At 27.3% G+C, this 19,230-nt stretch overlaps 2 protein-coding genes across 2 annotated transcripts in view; both read right to left on the bottom strand.

Moving 5' to 3' along the window:
- Positions 1 to 4,221: 4,221 nt before the first annotated feature.
- Positions 4,222 to 7,974, bottom strand: LOC101238319 (uncharacterized). Its single transcript, XM_065805101.1, has 5 exons — positions 7,393 to 7,974; positions 7,153 to 7,255; positions 5,275 to 5,476; positions 4,640 to 4,867; positions 4,222 to 4,527 (listed from the first exon to the last, which is right to left on the bottom strand). Exons 1-5 carry the CDS (start codon positions 7,912 to 7,914, stop codon positions 4,407 to 4,409), a joined length of 1,176 nt encoding a protein of 391 aa, XP_065661173.1. The 5' UTR covers positions 7,915 to 7,974; the 3' UTR covers positions 4,222 to 4,406.
- Positions 7,975 to 8,393: 419 nt separating this feature from the next.
- LOC100214574 (translation initiation factor IF-2, mitochondrial) overlaps positions 8,394 to 19,230 on the bottom strand; it is a 66,867-nt gene continuing 56,030 nt past the window's right edge. The window contains exons 16-17 of the mRNA XM_065805100.1: positions 14,559 to 14,751; positions 8,394 to 8,638 (exon numbers count right to left, since the gene is read on the bottom strand). Of these exons, the coding sequence (XP_065661172.1) occupies positions 8,475 to 8,638; positions 14,559 to 14,751 (357 nt within the window). The 3' untranslated portion in view covers positions 8,394 to 8,474. The remainder of the gene's footprint in view (positions 8,639 to 14,558; positions 14,752 to 19,230) is intronic.

Here is a 19,230-nt window from a genome sequence, read left to right as displayed (position 1 = left end):
GAGTGTTAGGAGTTATATATAATATATATATATATATATAACTCCTAACATTGTTATATAACTCCTAACATTGTATATAATGTTTATAAGGCTGCAAAACTAATTATCAAAATTTTTTTTTTTTTCCACATCTTCGCTTCCAACAAGACTGCAAGCAACCATTATAAGAGTTGGAAGTTACTGGAAGAGAAAAGATAAATTGTAGAGCAAGATAACGATTGACAGACAACTTAAAGGATTAAAAATTATATGAATCAGCAAAACAAATTAAAAGAATTGAATTCCAAAGAACTGATGTTTGAGGAAAAAAACTAGACAAATGAAAGTTTTTAGAGCACTTAAGAATAGTCGCAGAAAAAGGATGAGACTTGATTGAATGATGAGTCACACAAGAATTAATTTTAGTAGATGGCGCAAGAGACGCTAGCTCTTTAAAGCAGTGCCCATTAAGAAGCAACATTACGACGATGTGATAATGATTGGAGGTTGGCTGCAAAAGCAGGTCAAACTATGTTTACAATGTGTTTTTGCAACTTGCAAGAGCAGGTCTAACTATGTTTACAATGTGTTTTTGCAACTTGTCTAAAAAAAAAAGGGCATCGTTATATGATCTACCCCAGATATGGCAACAGTATTCCATACAAGGATGGATTTGAGATTTATAGAGATAAGGAATAGAATCTGGAGTAAGAAAGTGTCAAGCTTGATAAAGAAATGCAACCTTAGCAGATGCTAATTTTACAATGGATTTGATATACGATTTCCAAGAAAGATTGAAAGTAAGAGTTAATCCTAGAAGATGAAAGGTAGATGACTCATCGAGTACATTACTGTTCATAAATATAGGAAGATCTAATTATTGCAATAACGATTGGCTGAAAAAAATTTTTAGTTTTATCTGAATTAAATTTCACCAGCTACTTTGAGCCTCATGCTGTAGCAGAAGTGAGATCCTTTTCAAGGTCAGATGACCCCTCCAAGCAACCAGAGAGTGTTGGCTTCTTACCATGACAAGAAGAAATGGTAGTGTTATCAGCGAACAATGCCACCTTAGATGTCAGAATATCTGGAAGATCACTAATATAAATTAAAAAGAATATAAGATCAAGGATTGAACCTTGAGAAAACCCTGAAGTTACAGGATATGAAGAAGAATGCTGTCCATCGAGGACAACTTTTATACTATGATTGGAAAGGAAGGACTCGATAATCTTAAAGATGTTACCAGATACACAGTAAGAAGAAAGCTTATGGAGAAGACCAGCATGCCAAACTTTATCAAAAGCTTTTAAAATGTCAAGAGCAATAGCCTTAACCTCTCCACCTCTATCTAATGCACAATGAAATCTATCGGTTATTACTGTTAGCAAATCAGCTGTAGAACGAGAAGATCGAAATCTACTTTGATGATCAGAAAGTAAGTTAGTAGATTCAAGATGAAAGATTAAGTGTTTGTTAGTTAAAGATTCAAAAACCTTGCTTATGATTGGAAGAAGACTAATGGGGCGGAAGTTAGACAAGTCAGATGGCTCTCCAGAGTTTTTGAAAATAGAGATAACAGATGCCGCTTTCCAGATAAGCACTTGTTAAATAGATTTGAAAGTATAGATGACAGCTCTGGAGAACACTTTTGCAAGACTACAACAGGTATGTTATCTGGACCACAAGCTGTAGAAGAATCTAAGCAGAAAATCACTTTAGATACAGAAGCTGGAGTGATATGAATGTCAAGCAATCGATCAACCTGTTTGATGGTTATATCAGGTAGAACACAATATAACATCAGGTAGACGGCTATAACAGGTAGTACTAATAACAATTACAGTTTTGAAAAAATACCATTTTATCGCTTTCCTAAATATAAAGAACAAAGAAATATTTGGATAAATAGTATTCTAAATTCTAATCTTTTAGTTTCAGATGAAACTGTTATTTGCCAATTACATTGGTCAGCAGTTTTCAAAAAAAGTTACTGTGCAAGAAAAACAAAGACCAAAAATACCACCATCTGTATGGCCAGAAATACCTGTAAGTCAAATACCTACTCCATTACCGCATCATCGCACAACAGTAAAATCTTTAAGTGTTTTTAGAAATGTTACAACCAATGAACCTTGCACTATTTTATTGACTGATACAGCAACATATATTGATTTTTAAAATATTTTATTAAATAATCTCAGGACATTTTCAGTTTCAATAGTAACATATATGATTGAAAAAACAATTATATTCAATCTATAACATTTTATGATGGTATTCCTTTATTTCTTTTTAAAATTTTTGAGAATTTACGTTTTGAAACATTTCATTGTGGAATAAAATGTTTTATAAAAGGTTTATGTAAAAATTGTATAAGTATTGTAGATTCTTGGTCAAAGTTTAAGGAAATTGTGCATTTTTTAAATGTCATGGAAACAGATCATAAAAAAAATATTATTCAGCAACAAATCTCAGTTATGTCTGCAAAGCTGATTGGAAAAAAAAAATATGAAAGAAGTTGAAAAATATTCAAAGTTTTGAATATATTTCAACTTCTTGTGCTTTATACAATAAACTAAAACATGATTTCCAAATACCATAAGTTAGTACTTTGATACGCATTACATCAAAAGTTTGCTAAATTGATGATGCTAGTTTCTTAGACTCAGTTTTTAGAAGAAAAACAAAAAATTTGTATTATTATTCATGATAAAGTCAAAAAATGTGGTTTTCCCATGCATGGCTTTACATGGTGGAACATTGTTAGGTAGATCTATAGGTGATTCATCATCATTGTTAGGAATTATGATAAAAACTGTTGTCTGTGATGGTAATCATGTAAACCAAGCATTTTTCAAATTATATCGTATTACGCCAGAAAAATTTTGGAAAACGGAAGAATGGATATATTAACTGTTTGACTTTGTTCATCTTTTGAAAACATTAGGAACCTATGGCTTAAAGGAAAAAACTGGGGAACTAATGTACAGTGAAAATGGTCTTCAAAGAACAGCTAAATGGGAACACCTTAAATGCTTATATCAATTAGAATCAGAAAAGTTAGTCAAATTGTCAGACTTGAATGAAATTGCAATAGCTGCCAAGCCAATTGAAAGACAAAATGTATCTACATGCCTTTAAGTTTCTTCAGATAAGACATAACATGCCTTAATGACCTATTCTCAAATAATTTAATTAATTGGTAAATTCAAATAATTGGTAAATTGAGACAAGGTTCTGGGGGTGCCTACTTTATAAATGTGTGATAAATTATAACAAAATTGCATATAAATCACATATCACTGTTGTTATCTTTAAATACAAATTTAAAGATTCCTTTGATTTTAGTTCAGGTCATAAACGTGCTTCCTGCACATATGTTTTATGTGAAGCAGGTAGTAAAATATTTGACAATTTTGAAAAACAAGAGTCATCAATTTCTGATACTACCAAAATATATTTGATTTATAATGCTGGTTATGTATGCAAAAATGAATCTAATGAAAACAACCTGTTCAATCAAACATTACTTTATTATGAAAAGTTGAAAAGGTGACTTAAGACAATGAATGCCAATTTTTCAAGGTTTTTTTTTTTTTGCTTTGTCTTGTTCCATTTGATAAAAGATTTGTTGTAAGTCTTTAAGCGACATCTTTTTGCTGGTTTCTGAATTTTACTATTTTGAAATTAATCAAAAACATTGCAACACACTTGATAAAATATTTTTAAACAATTTTTGTGCACAAATTACACACAGATCTAAAAAAGAACCTGCATTAAAAGTGTTAAAGTTATCAGAAATTTATTTAGAAAATAAAGATTTGCATGTTGATGTTAAAATATATGCAAAAATTTTCTTTGTTTTTAATTTTTTATTATTATTTTTTAATATAAAATTTTAACTTTTTATTACATTTTAATATAAATATTTCTAAATAAACTAATTAAACTCATTAATAGTCATATTTTTACAGCAGAGTTGCTGATATTCCGTAAAAATAAAAGGCCCCCAGTCACAGCTTATGGTTGCGCAATGAATAGGCCTTTAGTATAAATCTATAAACTTCAGTATAGATATATAAACAAATATCATGTACATTCATACAAATTACAAATAAACAAATTGTTTCATATTTATCATAATGAACATAATCATTTTTAATTGGTGCATAAATATTGATATAACACAATATATGTAATGAAATAATTATTTAAAATAACCTTACTATAAAACAAATGTAAAAAAAAAGAAAAACTTTTTAAATTTTATATTCTAAATAATAATTCTAAATATATATGCATCAAATAAATAATAAAGCATTAAAAAGTAAAGAACGAAAAATTTAAAAAACATAGATATGAAAAACATAGATATTAACAAACAAAAGTTCTACTTTTTGTTTAAAATTTGGAAAAAACTATTTTCATATAGCACAAATACTTTGAAGTCCCAAAACTGCTTTCTGTAAACTTTCTTGCTCCGAACCTATTGTATCAACCTCTACCCATTTGTCATAACCAATTCGCCTGTATGCTTCTTTAATTCTAAATAAAATTTTCATTTTCTCTATGATGAAAATTTTCAAAAAGATTGAATAATTTGTTCAGTTGCAAAAAACATTACCAAGTCATATTTACAAGAAAAAAAAATGGAAACCTTTCTCTTAGCTGTGTGCTTTTGCTAATTAATTGTTCTTCACTTGTAATTTCTTGTCTTATATTTACTCGTGTATCTCTATCTACTTCAGGAGTAGTAAGAAATACAATTGCACTTGGACGAATTAAATCAGAAGGCCACGAATATACAGAATGGCATTTTGGTGGTAATGAACAATTGCAAGTTGATTCTTTTGCTATTGCATAAGATGTTGTACTGTGCCAAAATCTAAAACCCAAACAACTTTCTGTCATGACAAATTTTTTGTAATGACAACTGTCAATGTAATTTCTTATTTTCATTATTAAAATTTCAACTATTATTATTATAGTTTTATTACTATATTTTTTTTATATATTTTTTTTATAGGTACATCAATTTTATAGCTACAACAATTTTATTACATTAATGCATTTTATTACATAATATAATGACAAAAAAAATCAATTTTAACAATTAAAATAACAGTTATAAATCAAACTAAAAATAATAATAGATTATTTACAATGACAATAAAATATAATCATAATTAATAATACTGGATAAGCTAATTATGAATACAATACAATAAAAAAATACAATAAAAATAAATTTTAATTAGCTACTTTTTTTTTTTTTCCATTTTCAACTTTTACCTATCCAAGACAACAGGTTGTGTTTGCAATGCATTATATATCTGCTGTGCAGCAACATAGTTACTAAAGGAGTAGAATGATCTTCTAAGCATTTCTGGAAGTGGATCAAACATTTTTCTGAATGAAGCAATTTCATCAGGGGGAGTTCTTAATGCAACACCATTTAAATGTTTTGCTAAGTTTTTTGTCATTGTAGATTTTCCTTATAAAAAATTACATTAATTTTATAAATACAAATAAAAAATACTAAAAATCAAATACATAAATATATTCACAGAAAATACACAAAAGATATGTTTAATACAACTGTTGTAGTAATTTTTCTTTATATTCAAAGTTTTATGTTGATGATTATACAAAAATTAGTAATTTCTTTGATTTTTTCTATAAACAAACTGTTGATTGTAAAATTTAAATAATTAATATTAATTAATAATACTAAATAACAATATTAATAACAATATTATTATTAATTAATAATAAAATAATATTTATTAATAATGTAAACTTCAAGTAAACATCATTTAACAAGTTCACAAATTGTTGCTCTTTTAAATTCAGAAGCATTAATCAATTTTAGGGAGATTAATAAGATAAATAAAAAAAGAATTGAAAAAGAATTTAAAATCAAATTAAAAAAATAAAAGAATTTTGAAGAAAAAATGAATACTTAATTTATTTGTTACATATTTACTATTATTATTATAATTATTATTGTTACTAAAGATCACTTAAAAAAACTCAAAAAAACATTGAAATCATACAAATAAAACATTTTTGCGACAAGGTCAAATCCTATTCTTCTTACTCTAAAAAATATACTTGCAAACCTTGCTTCAACTTGGTTGCAACTTTTGCTGCAATCTTATAATAAAAAACTTTACAAAATATTTGATGTGATTTTAACTTTATGAAATTATGTAATCTGATAGTTATGAATAAAAAAAAACTTTTAACTTGTATTTGTAATTATATTATAAATGTATTATATTATAAATATATTATATTATAAATATATTATATTATAAATACCTAACTTGAAAAATTGCGGAAAAAAGTTATCTAAAGTTTTAATTTAATTTTTTAATTTTTAAGTTTTTACTTTAAAAAGTTGGAATATGCATAACCTCACTATAAATTTTAAAAGACATCATTAAAGAGTTTAATATATAATTAATTAAAAACTTCTATTATGGATGTAACTCTTTATTTTTTTGAGTTAGTTTTTATGTTAAAAACAAAACAAAAACAAATCAATGCAATAGTTTCTTTTGATTCAAATATCGAAACATAGGTTTCCAAAAGGAAGTTGTGACATAACCTGTCATCCTGATTCAGACCGCCGTCTGAAGGTGTACATTCATGGCATTGTATTTCAAGGGCTTCTCTCACTTTTCTGTTAAAATTGTTGACCTCTACTTTTAAAGTATTTTTATTGTTCTATTTAAAATTACCATGGCAACTTTTTGAATGTTCCGCTATTGCTGAATAATCCTATTTTTCTTCGCATGCATTTTTCTGATGTTGGTAAATGCGAGATGAGATTTTTGTAAAACAAAATTAACAGTGAAACAAAAATTAAATATCTTATCTCGCATTTACCAACATCAGAAAAATACATGCAAAAAACTGTCATGGTAATTTTTTATATATTTATTATATTTGACAAGGGTATCTATACTCCCATGAAATCTTATATAAATATTAACTCAAAAAATAAAGAGTTACATCCATAATAGAGGTTTTTATTTAATTAGGCATAACCTCACTGTAAAAGTTGGAGTGTGCATAACCTCACTGTAAAAGTTGGAATGTGCATAACCTCACTGTAAAATCTAGTGAGGTATAAAATAATAAAATTTAAGAAAAAAATTGAACCTGTGCCATCCAGCCCCTCAACAACTATAAAAGGGTGTTTTAAATTGCTTGGATTACCCAAATAAACGTGTTTTGAAAACTTTAGCAAATCTTCATTTCCTACCTAAAAAGTTGACAACATAAATAAAACTTTACTAAAAGAATTTTTAAAAATCTTTAAATTAATGAAAATAATAAATATTTTAATACGTTTTTAAATAGAACAATTTATTAAAAAACCTTTTTTTTAAATTAACTGACCTGATTCAAAACTCTAAGTGTCTTCTCAAAAGAATTAAAAACAGGGTTGTTCTGAAAGTCAAATACAGGATGGTAACCATCAAGTTTCTCTACCACAAACTCCAATCCATTAATTGCTTCATCATGTGATCTAATGAAGATTTTTTCTTCAACCCAATGAAACAAATGATGAGCAAAGTTTTCAGGTGTGAGAGCATCCTCATTGACCACTAATGAATGCTGAAAATTACCCTGAGTTTGCACATAACCTTTATAAACAGGATCTTTAAATGAGCAAACTAAAGATTCCAACTTTAATAAATTTTTTTCTGTGTCAAACAGTGAATTTGGATGTATTACTGAAAAAGACTTGCTTTGTAATGGAAAACCACTTAGACAACAACTTACTTTAGATTCACTGGCAGGTTTTAATTCATAGATTCCACCCTGTGTTTCAACACCAAAAATATGATTTTTACGTTGATACAACATTACGGCTTTTAAAAAATTTCTCTTAAGCGTATTAAGCTTCAGACAAAACATTGCTGTAGTACACAAAGGTATTTATCATACATACTTTTAAATTGTAAAAGTAAAAAGATATCTGAGTATATAATACAACTACGTACATATCAGAACAAAAATTTATTTACTTTGTTAAAAACACAATATTAGTATAAAAGATTGATATGAAAATTTTTATATATTTATATGAAAACTTCAAACATTATTTTTACTCACATTATTTTATTTTTATTTTTAAATTTTGTTATTATTTTGTATTTTGTTTTTAAATTTTCATATCAAAAACTTACAATAAACTCAAAATTTGATATCCAAAACATACAATGAACTCAATGTTGGAAACCAAAAATATACAATGAACTCAATGTTTGGTACCCAAAACATACAACTTACTCAATGTTTGATATCAGAGACATACAATGAACTCCAATGTTTGATTTCAAAAACAGACAATAAACTCAAAAAAAAAAATTTTTAATTGTATCAAAGAAAACAAATTTATAAGACAGTTATTCTTGTTAAACAAAATGTTTAAAATATATATATTTTTAATAAGAACAAAACAGCTAACAAAAAATCTAAATCTTCCACACGACTTCTTCTTTAATTTTCTCTGACTTAACACAGAGCAGAGTGTCACCTTCTTGAAAATCTGTAAAATTGTTAAGCATTATTCCACACTCTGAAAGCTTCTTTGCCACAGTTATTTCTGTTGAACCCCGTCTAATAGACTTTAGTGATCCTTAAAAAAAAAATTTTTTTGTTAAACAACATTTTGAGTTTTACAAACAGCTTAAAAACTGTATTTAAACATTTAAAATGTTTCTTTGCTTGCACAACAGTTTTGTGATTGTTTATTTTAATTTTTGACACTAATGAAGATAACAGAGTGTAAAAAATCTAATGTACTATATTTAATTCAAAAAAATAAAATAGTGTAGGTATGTAGAAAATATAAAGAAGTAAACAAAAAAAATTAATATCTTCAGTTTTTATCTTTATCTATAAATGTTTACATACCGCAATATGTAATATATTATTTCTATTTTAAAAAATTAAACTTAGTTTTTGTAAAATTTGTAAATAAACCAAATCTGAAACTTTGTTTGTGTGGCTAAACAAAAGTAAGCAAAGCCAAAGATGCTTGAATATTTTTTTTACTTTATATAAGTGTCTAAAATAAAATTTATGCTAAAATTCTATGTATTATTACTAGTGAAAAAAAAAAGTGCAGCAATAGAAAATAAAAAGTAGCAATAACAAAAAAACAAAAATTTTTTTCTTTATCAATTTATCTATAAATGTTTATATATTTGTTCAAACGCGTAGTACATTAATTCTATATAAACGAAATCTTTATGAAGTTGTAGCAATTGGAATGCTTTTTCAATCAGTGTTGTAATTAAAATACTTTTTTGATTGATTGCGCAATGTAGTTTGACTGTAGAACTTTAATTGTGCAATTTTTGATTGAGCAATCCCTGATTGTGCAATGTTTGATTATGCAATGTAATTTGATTGTTGGATGTTGATAAGCATAAAAGACTAAAAGCCTATTGAGTTATAACAATAAATAAATTGAGTTATATTGAGTTATATTGAGTTATAACAATAAATAAATTGAGTTATATTGAGTTATACTGAGTTATAACAATAAATAAATTGAGTTATATTGAGTTATATTGAGTTATAACAATAAATAAATTGAGTTATATTGAGTTATATTGAGTTATAACAATAAATAAATTGAGTTATATTGAGTTATAACAATAAATAAATTGAGTTATATTGAGTTATAACAATAAATAAATTGAGTTATATTGAGTTATAACAATAAATAAATTGAGTTATATTGAGTTATAACAATAAATAAATTGAGTTATATTGAGTTATAACAATAAATAAATTGAGTTATATTGAGTTATAACAATAAATAAATTGAGTTATATTGAGTTATATTGAGTTATAACAATAAATAAATTGAGTTATATTGAGTTATATTGAGTTATAACAATAAATAAATTGAGTTATATTGAGTTATAACAATAAATAAATTGAGTTATATTGAGTTATAACAATAAATAAATTGAGTTATATTGAGTTATAACAATAAATAAATTGAGTTATATTGAGTTATATTGAGTTATAACAATAAATTAGGTCAAAGAATAAATCTATTTTGTTTAAAGAGTAAAACTGTAAAAGTTATAACTTTTAGTTTTAACTTTTAGTTAGTAAGATTGTAATTTTGTTAGTAAGATTGTCTCAAAACCTCACTACTAGATCCATCTCAGATTTCTAAATAAATATATAACACACAGCCAGTCATTCTGATGCACAGAGTTGCACTTTAAAAAGTGATCTAAAGGTAGAACTCTATAGTTAACAATATATTTGAATTTATCCTTGCTAAGTTCTAGAACTATAATATATGACAGAATTCTATCATATATGATATCTATATGAAAGAATTCTATCATAGATAGAATTCTATCATATATCATATCTATATGATAGAATTCTATCATAGATGCAATCAATATCAGATAATAATTATCAAATCACTTCTTTCTAACCTCTTTATAAAATTCATCCTTCAACACTCTTCTCTATTTCCAGTAACTTCTAGGGTACCTCAAGGTTCTATCCTTGGTCCTGTTTTGTTTTTTATCTACATTAATGATCTTCCCGACAACCTTATATCTAAAGTAACTCTTTTTGCTTATGACTCAACTCCTGTCTTGACAAAAAGCTTTTTGCTTGACAAAAAGCTTTTTGCTTGACAAAAAGCTTTTTGCTTGACAAACAGCTTTTTGCTTGACAAACAGCTTTTTGCTTGACAAAAAGCTTTTTGCTCATGACTCAATACTCCTGTCTTGACAAAAAGTCTTCTCTTTTTAACTGCTTAGAAAAGGCAGCCAATCTTGAATCTGATCTCACTTCTGTAACAGATTGGGTCTCAAAGTGACTTGTAAATTTTAACTCCAAAAAAACTCAATTATGTACTGCAAACAACTATCACAGTACTGTCAAAATTCCTATATTAATGAATGACAACCCTCTTGCTGAGTCCTCTTCTTCTTTTCTTTATGTCTTCTCGGATTATTGTATACTACTGACCTTTCATGGAAACCATATATACAATCGATTGCTAATTTAGCATCTGCTAAGGTTGCTTCTCTTTATCGTGCTTGCCATTTTTTCTCTCCTGATTCCATTCTCTACCTCTACAAATCTCTTATTCGTCCCTGTATGGAATACTGTTGCCATATTTGGGCTGGTTCTTCTAATGATGCTCTTTTTCATCTAGATAAGGTTCAAAACACATTGTAAAGGTAGTTGGAACCACTCTACCTGCTAACCTTGAACCTCTTTCCCAATTTCATAAAGTTGCATCTCTTTCTACAAATAGTATCATGGTCGCTGCTCAAAGGAGCTATCATCTCTAGTTCCACCGACTAAAACTCAATCTTGCTTGACTTGTCATTCAGCAAAGTCTCATTCTTTTACTGTATCTATCCCTGCATGCTCTAAAAACTTTTATTCACCTAGTTTTTTTCCCCATACTTCAATTCTTTGGAACTCTTTCCCATCTTCATGTTTTTCTGACAACCTTCAACCATTTCCTTGCTCTATAACTCTTTTTTTCTAGTAACTCCCAATTTAATTGTGGTTGCTTGCAGCCTTGTTGGGAGTAAATCAGAATAAATTTAAAAAAAAAATTATCTGTAATGCATTGACAGCATTGGTAACATAATTATCATTGTGTCCACAAACAACATGCTAAAGTATCCGTTGAATCTTTGCATTAAATTTACCTCCATTGTGATAAATAAAAAAATTTGTTTCATGATATTGTGTACAAGAAAGCTCTGTTACAACTAGATCTGCTGAAGTACTTGATTTAGTGTCTTTGCATGTTTTAATAGATAATTATGTGGCATCTTTAGATATTTTAACAAAAAAGTTCTAAAATATTTTCTGTTCATGAATCAGCTTTTTATGAGCTCCTTTCTTTACATGCCTCTTTATTCCCCCAGACCAACAAGTGATTTGGATGATAGTTGTAAGAGTAATTTCTAGAGTTTATTAAAATAGAAACAGATGGCACCTTCCAGTAAGCAAATGAATTCTCAAAAACACATTTGCAAGACTTTGACAGCAATGTTTAAATAAGCAACTGAAGTGTAGCTAGATTGCTAAAAATTTGAAATTACTTCAAAAACCACAATTATTGAAGATAAATTTCAAGAAAAATAACAACAATTTTTTACTAAGTTAAATATTTTTAATTGACAATGGTTTTTTTGACAAAGTTTAATATTTTTGTTAACAATAGTCATTAATATTTTAATATTGTTAACAATAGTCATTATGGTTTATTTACTATTTATCATTTTTGTTAAATAAGAAATTCATCAAAAGTATACACAATTTTTAAGCTCAAATTCTTAAACTAGATAAATAATGAAAGTTATAAAGATTGTTATAAAAGTTATAAAAATTATTTTTATACAGAGTGCTGTGCAAGAGATTATTATAAAAGGTAAGGGGGAGGGGGAGGGGTTTTGGGGTGGCACCAATCAAAGGGGGAAAAAGGGCAACCAACTTACAAAGATATAAGCATTCATTTTCTAGCATGAAACATACATAATTCATTTTCTAATGAATATACAGTTAAGGCCATTAGATCTTTATTGCATTTTTTCATGCTTTTACCATAAGATTCAAATTTTGATAGTAACTATCAAAAATATGTGTGAGATTTTCCAGCAAATACACAATCTAATGGTCTTAAAAGGGAATTAACAAAAGTTAATTAAAATACTAAAAGTTAGTTGAATTTGATTGGTGCCACCCCTCCTCCTCTCCCCCTTACCTTAGTGAGTGTGTGTGTGTGTGTATGTGTGTGTGTGGGGGTGGGGGGGGTCCAGACCACTTAAACACCACCGATTACCTATAATAAAATAGAATATAAAGAAATAGTGGTTTCATTTTGGAATTAATTTAGATATTTAGATATTAGGTACCTAAATATCTAAATTAATTCAGAGACCTTTATTTGAACCATAATGAAGGTCTCTAAAAAGTTACTGCCCCCTTTATTTGTGCCCCTATCTACTACAAAGACCAGATCAAGGAGAGGACAACCAACCATATCTTCTAGTTTCATTTTAACATATTTTAGCAATTTTATGATTTTTTTTAAAGTTGAGGAGGTCTTAATTTTTTTCTAATTTAACACAAGTTAATAAAAACCACTATTTTAAAGAGAGAACAATCCAGAAAATAGTTCTAGAAAAAATGAGACACTTGTTGAAAGTGAGAAAAAAGTTTTACAGCTCGTAAGTAGTCTGTTTTGACCATGTGTAAATTGAGGGGGGCCACTGTGTCATGTTTGTAAGGCTATAATTTCCGAACCGTTGTACTTGGAAGTCTGAATTTTCAAATTTAACCTATCTACATGATGCACATAACAATATGTAAAAATCAGGAAAATAAGAGGTGGTGCCCCACAAAGTTTTCTTTAAATTGGTTGAAATATAATGATTTGACCCAATAATCATTAATCATAATAATCATTAACAATTGTAATAATTATTAATAATTAAAATCTTCGTGTTTGACTTCTGACTTGTTGACTTTATAAAAATGTTTACTTATTAATAGCAAATTGTGGTTAATTCCTATGAACAAAAAAAATATAAAAACCTTTAACAAAGATTGTTTTACTGGTTTCATAAATACAATGAAACATTATTATAACTATAAATTAAATAAACTTAAAAGACAAATACTGAACAAGTTACAAATTATTCTTTATTACCCTGTTTACCATAAAATCTCTATTAGCCAAATGACAAAAAATCTCTATTAGCAAAATTACAATAAAATCTTTAGTTGAAAATGTTGGGTTATAAAAACGATAAAATATATAAGACTAATTTATACTGCTAATTTACGTTTTTAGATCAGCATTTGGTGAGCTAAAAAGCTGAATCTAGACAGTTTTTCAAAAAAGGAAAACAAAGAGTAATAAAAAAACAGTTGCTGTCCCAAACCAAACCCCTAACCCATGTAGTGACACTCTCTTGCAGGTTCTCTTTTTTCAATACATTATTGAAACTGAAATAAGGACCTTGTAAAAATTTGACTGGGTCAAAAGTTTTCGAATTATAATTTAATCCTAAATATTAAAACCTGAAGAGACCAAAAAATTTGTTTGCTTCAAATGATCTTTCAAATTATAGGAGTTCAAATTACACGAATTTAACCTGTGTGTGTGTATATATCTCTTTAATGTCATAATAGCATAAAATGAAAACTTTTAAAAATAACGCAATTTTGTTATTTTTGACATGATTTATAAATATATTTTTACATTTTTAAAATATTTTTTTTAATATATAAATTTCTGAAATAAATATTAAAAATAGAAGACTTTACAGAAAAATATTAACAAACAAAAATGTATATAAACCAGTAAAAACATTTACAAATATGACTCAGTTAAATAAACATTACCAAAATCAAAGTCAAATAAACAGGCAGTATCTTTTGAAAATGTAAAAAAAAATTTAAGAAACATGTTTAGAATAAAAAATATCAGGTTATTTTTAAAAATATGTATGTATAAATTTTTTTAATATATAACTAAATACCTTTAAAGATTTCTTCTCCATCCCTCAATACTTTCCATACATAACCAGTTGTGTTATCTAGAGATCCTTCAAGAACACGACAACCAGCAGCAACACCTTTTCGTGAGCCTGTTAGTTTAAAAACACCAGCAACCACAGCCTCTCCAATAATTGTTTCATTGATCTTATATGGGAGGTTGCTTTCGATATCTTCCTAAAACAGAAAAAAGTTACATAAAATTGGCGCTTAGAACCTTATAAAGTTTAGATATATGATCTACTTTTCTTATGCACTTATATATGATCTACTTTTCTTATACACTTTTTAAATTTTGCAATGGTAATGTTTCAATATCATTGTATAGTTTTTATTCACTGCAAACCCTTTATAATAACATATAAAAAATCATTTGTTTCCTGTCTTTTTGTTTGTTTGTTTTTTAATCTACATCCCTTTAAATCAAGAGGGTCAAACTAGTCAGGAGGCTAATCATTTTTTAAAAAGATTATCATGGAAAAATTATCTTCAAAGTTATTTTTTGAAAATGGGATAATCTTATAAGAACTTGTTGATAGGATTTTCTATGCTTAGCATGCATATAGCAAATGAAAGCATATTGGTTCCGTTATTCCATATCAAATATTCTTAACATCAATCAGGCTGCTATCAAAACATTTTATTAAATATGTTTCTTTTCTTAATTTCAATAGTTGATTTTGTTTCTTTAAGCTTTATACTTTAAAAATAATTCACTTTTAGTATAGATATTGTTGAACGTTTTTAACTTTTTTAACAGAAATAAATTTAAGCATGTATTTGTAATCCAAGGTTTAGATTCGAACTTAATTTGTTGGTTAACGATCATTTTTAGAAATGATTTGATTGATTAACATCATCATCTTTTTAGATAAAGAGTTAATTAGATATAACAGTTAATAGTAGAAATTTCCACAATGAATATTATTTAAATAAAGTACTTGAAACAGAATTAAGACAATAAATTTAAATTTTTTTCAGGTAAGGATGGAGTGCCTAAAATGCATATAAACTGTGCCATGCAATTAAAAATGTAGTTATCAGAAAACTGATCAGAAAAATGAAAGTTCAGAAAATATAAATGATGGTAAAATTATAAAGATGCTTAAAGAGTAAGTGGATCTAGACTCGAGTTAATTTAAAACAGTTAATTTGATTCATTATGACAGAAGATCCAAGAGAACATCTATTTTTATTGTTTATATATAAATTAGAAGATGTAATGCCTATTTCCACTAAAAAAGTGAAAGCTGATGAGACTGCAAAGATCACCAATATGAAATGCTGGAGGTGTTAAGATGAATAAACAGAAATTAGTTGTATTGAGATGAACAACGTCATAGTACTTTCAATTATTAGGACTGGGCAATTTTTTTAGATCAATAAGTGCCGAAACAAGTAAGATTTAACTAAATAAAAAGAACAAAGATACTAACAAAAAAAATTTTAGAATTTTTTTGTTTGCGATCTTATTCACATGTGTAAGTCTAACTTGAGGCTTCGGATTCTACAAAGTTTTTTTTGCTATATAACAATTTCGTTTGATTAATAAATGTGTGTCTCACCATTTTTTTTTTAAAAAAGCTGTTTTTTAGGCATTACTGGAGAGTTTTTACAAATTGAAATATGTAATTAAACTTTCGTTAAGCTTTTCTAAAAAACTACTTTTATGTTAAAATGTTGTTGTTTTTCACTTAACCTCAAAGGTAAAATACTATTTTTGGTTTTTCAACTTTATTACAGCAACTTAACTTTGACAAACACTAAATAATAATTTTAAATTTATAAATTATCTATATTTCATTTGGATGACATTCAACAAGAACCAACTACAAAAATCTTTAACTGAGGTAATGAGATATTAAAAAAAAAATTAACAATTGAAAAGCATATAAAATCAACATTTTAAAACTGTATTATAACACATGAGCAGTGGATATTGCAGTAGGTTCCTTTTTAATAAACATAAAAAAACTTGTTAATTCAATGGTAATACAATTCTGTAAAAAATTCTGTGTGCCAAATTGTCATATGGTTCTTTTCTGTTGAATGATGTCCATTTGTATAGTACTTATACTAGTTTTAAAACATAATTAAGGCATTGTTTTTATAAATTTAATTTAACTCCCCAAGGATCCAGAGGGGGCTACTGCACTTAAGGGTGCAATTATTTTTTTTATATAAAAAAAATGGTTGTTGTGTGAAGAAACATGTTGAGCCTGGTATATCCACAGGAATAGGGTAAATTTGAAACTGGAACCATTTGATTATGAGCCAAGTTTTCTAACATAAGTGAACCTCCATTTTTGCATTGGAGTATGCAGTACAAAAGACCTAACTATTTTAAATTTTATATATAAGGCCAACCTCCAATTTTGCATTGGAGTATGGAGTACGAAAGACCTAACTAATTTGCCAAAGAGCAGACGAGCATTTACTTTTTTTTCAAACATTTTCTATGATCTTAAAACTTTACATAGTCTTAAAAAATTATATTAACAATAAGATATAAAAATTAAAACTCACTTTATTTAAAATTAAAACTCATATCATTTTATTAGAATTTATAAATAATATGATATAAAAATTGAAGCTCACTTTTCACAATATATCATCCCTTTTTTTTCTCAGCAAGTTATAATTAAAGTTCTTAAAAACATAATTTTTTTTTACCAAACAAAATAAAAAAAAGAGAAAGAGAAACCAAAACTTTAAATAATTTTTATAACAATACTTTTTTTTTTTTTTTTTTTAAACATCTTCGCTTCCAACAAGGCTCCAAGCAACCACTAATTAAAGTTGGAAGTTATTGGAAGAGCAAGATAACGATTGACGGACAACTTAAAGGATTGCAAATTATATGAATCAGGAAAGCAAGATGAAGGAAGCGAATTCCAAAGAACTGATGTTTGAGGAAAAAATTAGACGAATGAAAGTTTTTGGAGCACTTAGGAACAGTAAAAGGATGACACTTAACTGAATAACGAGTAACATGAGAATGAACTTTAGTAGATGGCACAAGAGACGCTAGCTCTTTAGAGCAGTGCCCGTTATAGTATTTGTAGAAAAGAGAAAGAGAAACAACATCATGACGAGTGATAATGGTTGGAGGTTGGCTGCTAGAGCAGGTCCAACTATGTTTACAATGCATTTTTGCACCTTGTCTAAAAGAGAAAGAGCATCATTAGAATATACGCCCCAGATATGGCAACAGTATTCCATACAAGGCCAAATTTGAGATTTATAGAGATAGAGAATAGAATCTAAAGTAAGAAAGTGTCAAGCTCGATAAAGAGATGCAACCTTGGCAGATGCTAACTTTGCAACTGATTTGATATATGGCTTCCAAGAAAGAAGTAAGAGTTAATCCTAGAAGATGAAGAGTAGATGACTCACCAAGTACATCACCATTCATAAATATAGGAAGATCTAACTTATTGCAATAACAATTGGCTGAAAAGAGAGTTTTATCTGTAATGAAGTTCACCAGCCAGTGAGCCACATGCTGTAGCAGAAGTGAGACTCTTTTCAAGCTCTAATGCCCCCTCCAAGCAATCAGAGGGTGTTGGTTTCTTATCACGACAAGAATAAATGGTAGTATCATCAGCAAACAATGCCACCTTAGATGTGAGAGTATCTGGAAGATTGCTAATGTAAATTAAAAAGAGTATAGGGCCAAGAATAGAACCTGAAGTTACAGAATAAGAAGAAGAGTGCTGTCCATCGAGGACAATCTTTATACTACGATTAGAAAGGAAGGACTCAATAATATTAAAGATGTTGCCAGATACACCAGAAGAAGAAAGCTTATGGAGAAGACCAGCATGCCAAACTTTATCAAAAGCTTTTGAAATGTCAAGAGCGAAGGCCTTAACCTCTCCACCTTTATCTGATGCACAATAAAACATTTAAGTTTATGCAATCCTTTATAAACCTGTTGATAGGTGTATTTGATACTTTATTGAACTGTGTACATGTAATAAAATAATAATTAAATATGCTAGATAATAAATAATATTTATATATCTAAATTTAATAACTTACTATAAATATCAAATACAAACAAAATAAAAATAATGCATAATAATAAAAACAAATGTATTAATCAGACCAGATTCTTTTTTAAAGAAAAATCCAATAATCCATAAATTACTTTCACAGAAAACAATATAATACATGAGAAAGTTTTTTGTTAATATCTGAATACTTTTGCATGATCTCAACATTTATTAGTTCAATTTGATATGATGACCAAACTGGAGGGCAATGTTCTAATATTGCCCTAATATTTGTAGTGAAGATAATCCTATGTACAAAACAATAATAGCAATAGGCAGTTGCCATGTTTTTGACAATAGTACAACTTCTTGAAGAATATCAACTAAATGGTGGTAATGATTCTTAATTATATTGTTCTTAATTATACTGTTCTTAATTATTGATCTTAATTATATTATAATATTGTAAAATGAACTATAAAATTTGATGTCATTGACAAAAAGCTTTTAAGAAGCAAGATTGTTAATTATGGCGGTTAAATTGTTGATATATAGCAATAATGTTGAATCTAACACACTACCTGAAGAAACTCTGATAAAACTGTACTAACTGTTTGTCTGACAGTAAGTTATTTTACTCAAGATGGGATGTTAAAAA

The sequence above is a fragment of the Hydra vulgaris genome, chromosome 09, assembly GCF_038396675.1.
Source record: "Hydra vulgaris chromosome 09, alternate assembly HydraT2T_AEP".
Classification (NCBI taxonomy): Eukaryota; Metazoa; Cnidaria; class Hydrozoa; order Anthoathecata; family Hydridae; genus Hydra; species Hydra vulgaris.
This window is presented reverse-complemented; position numbering and strand designations above follow the sequence as displayed.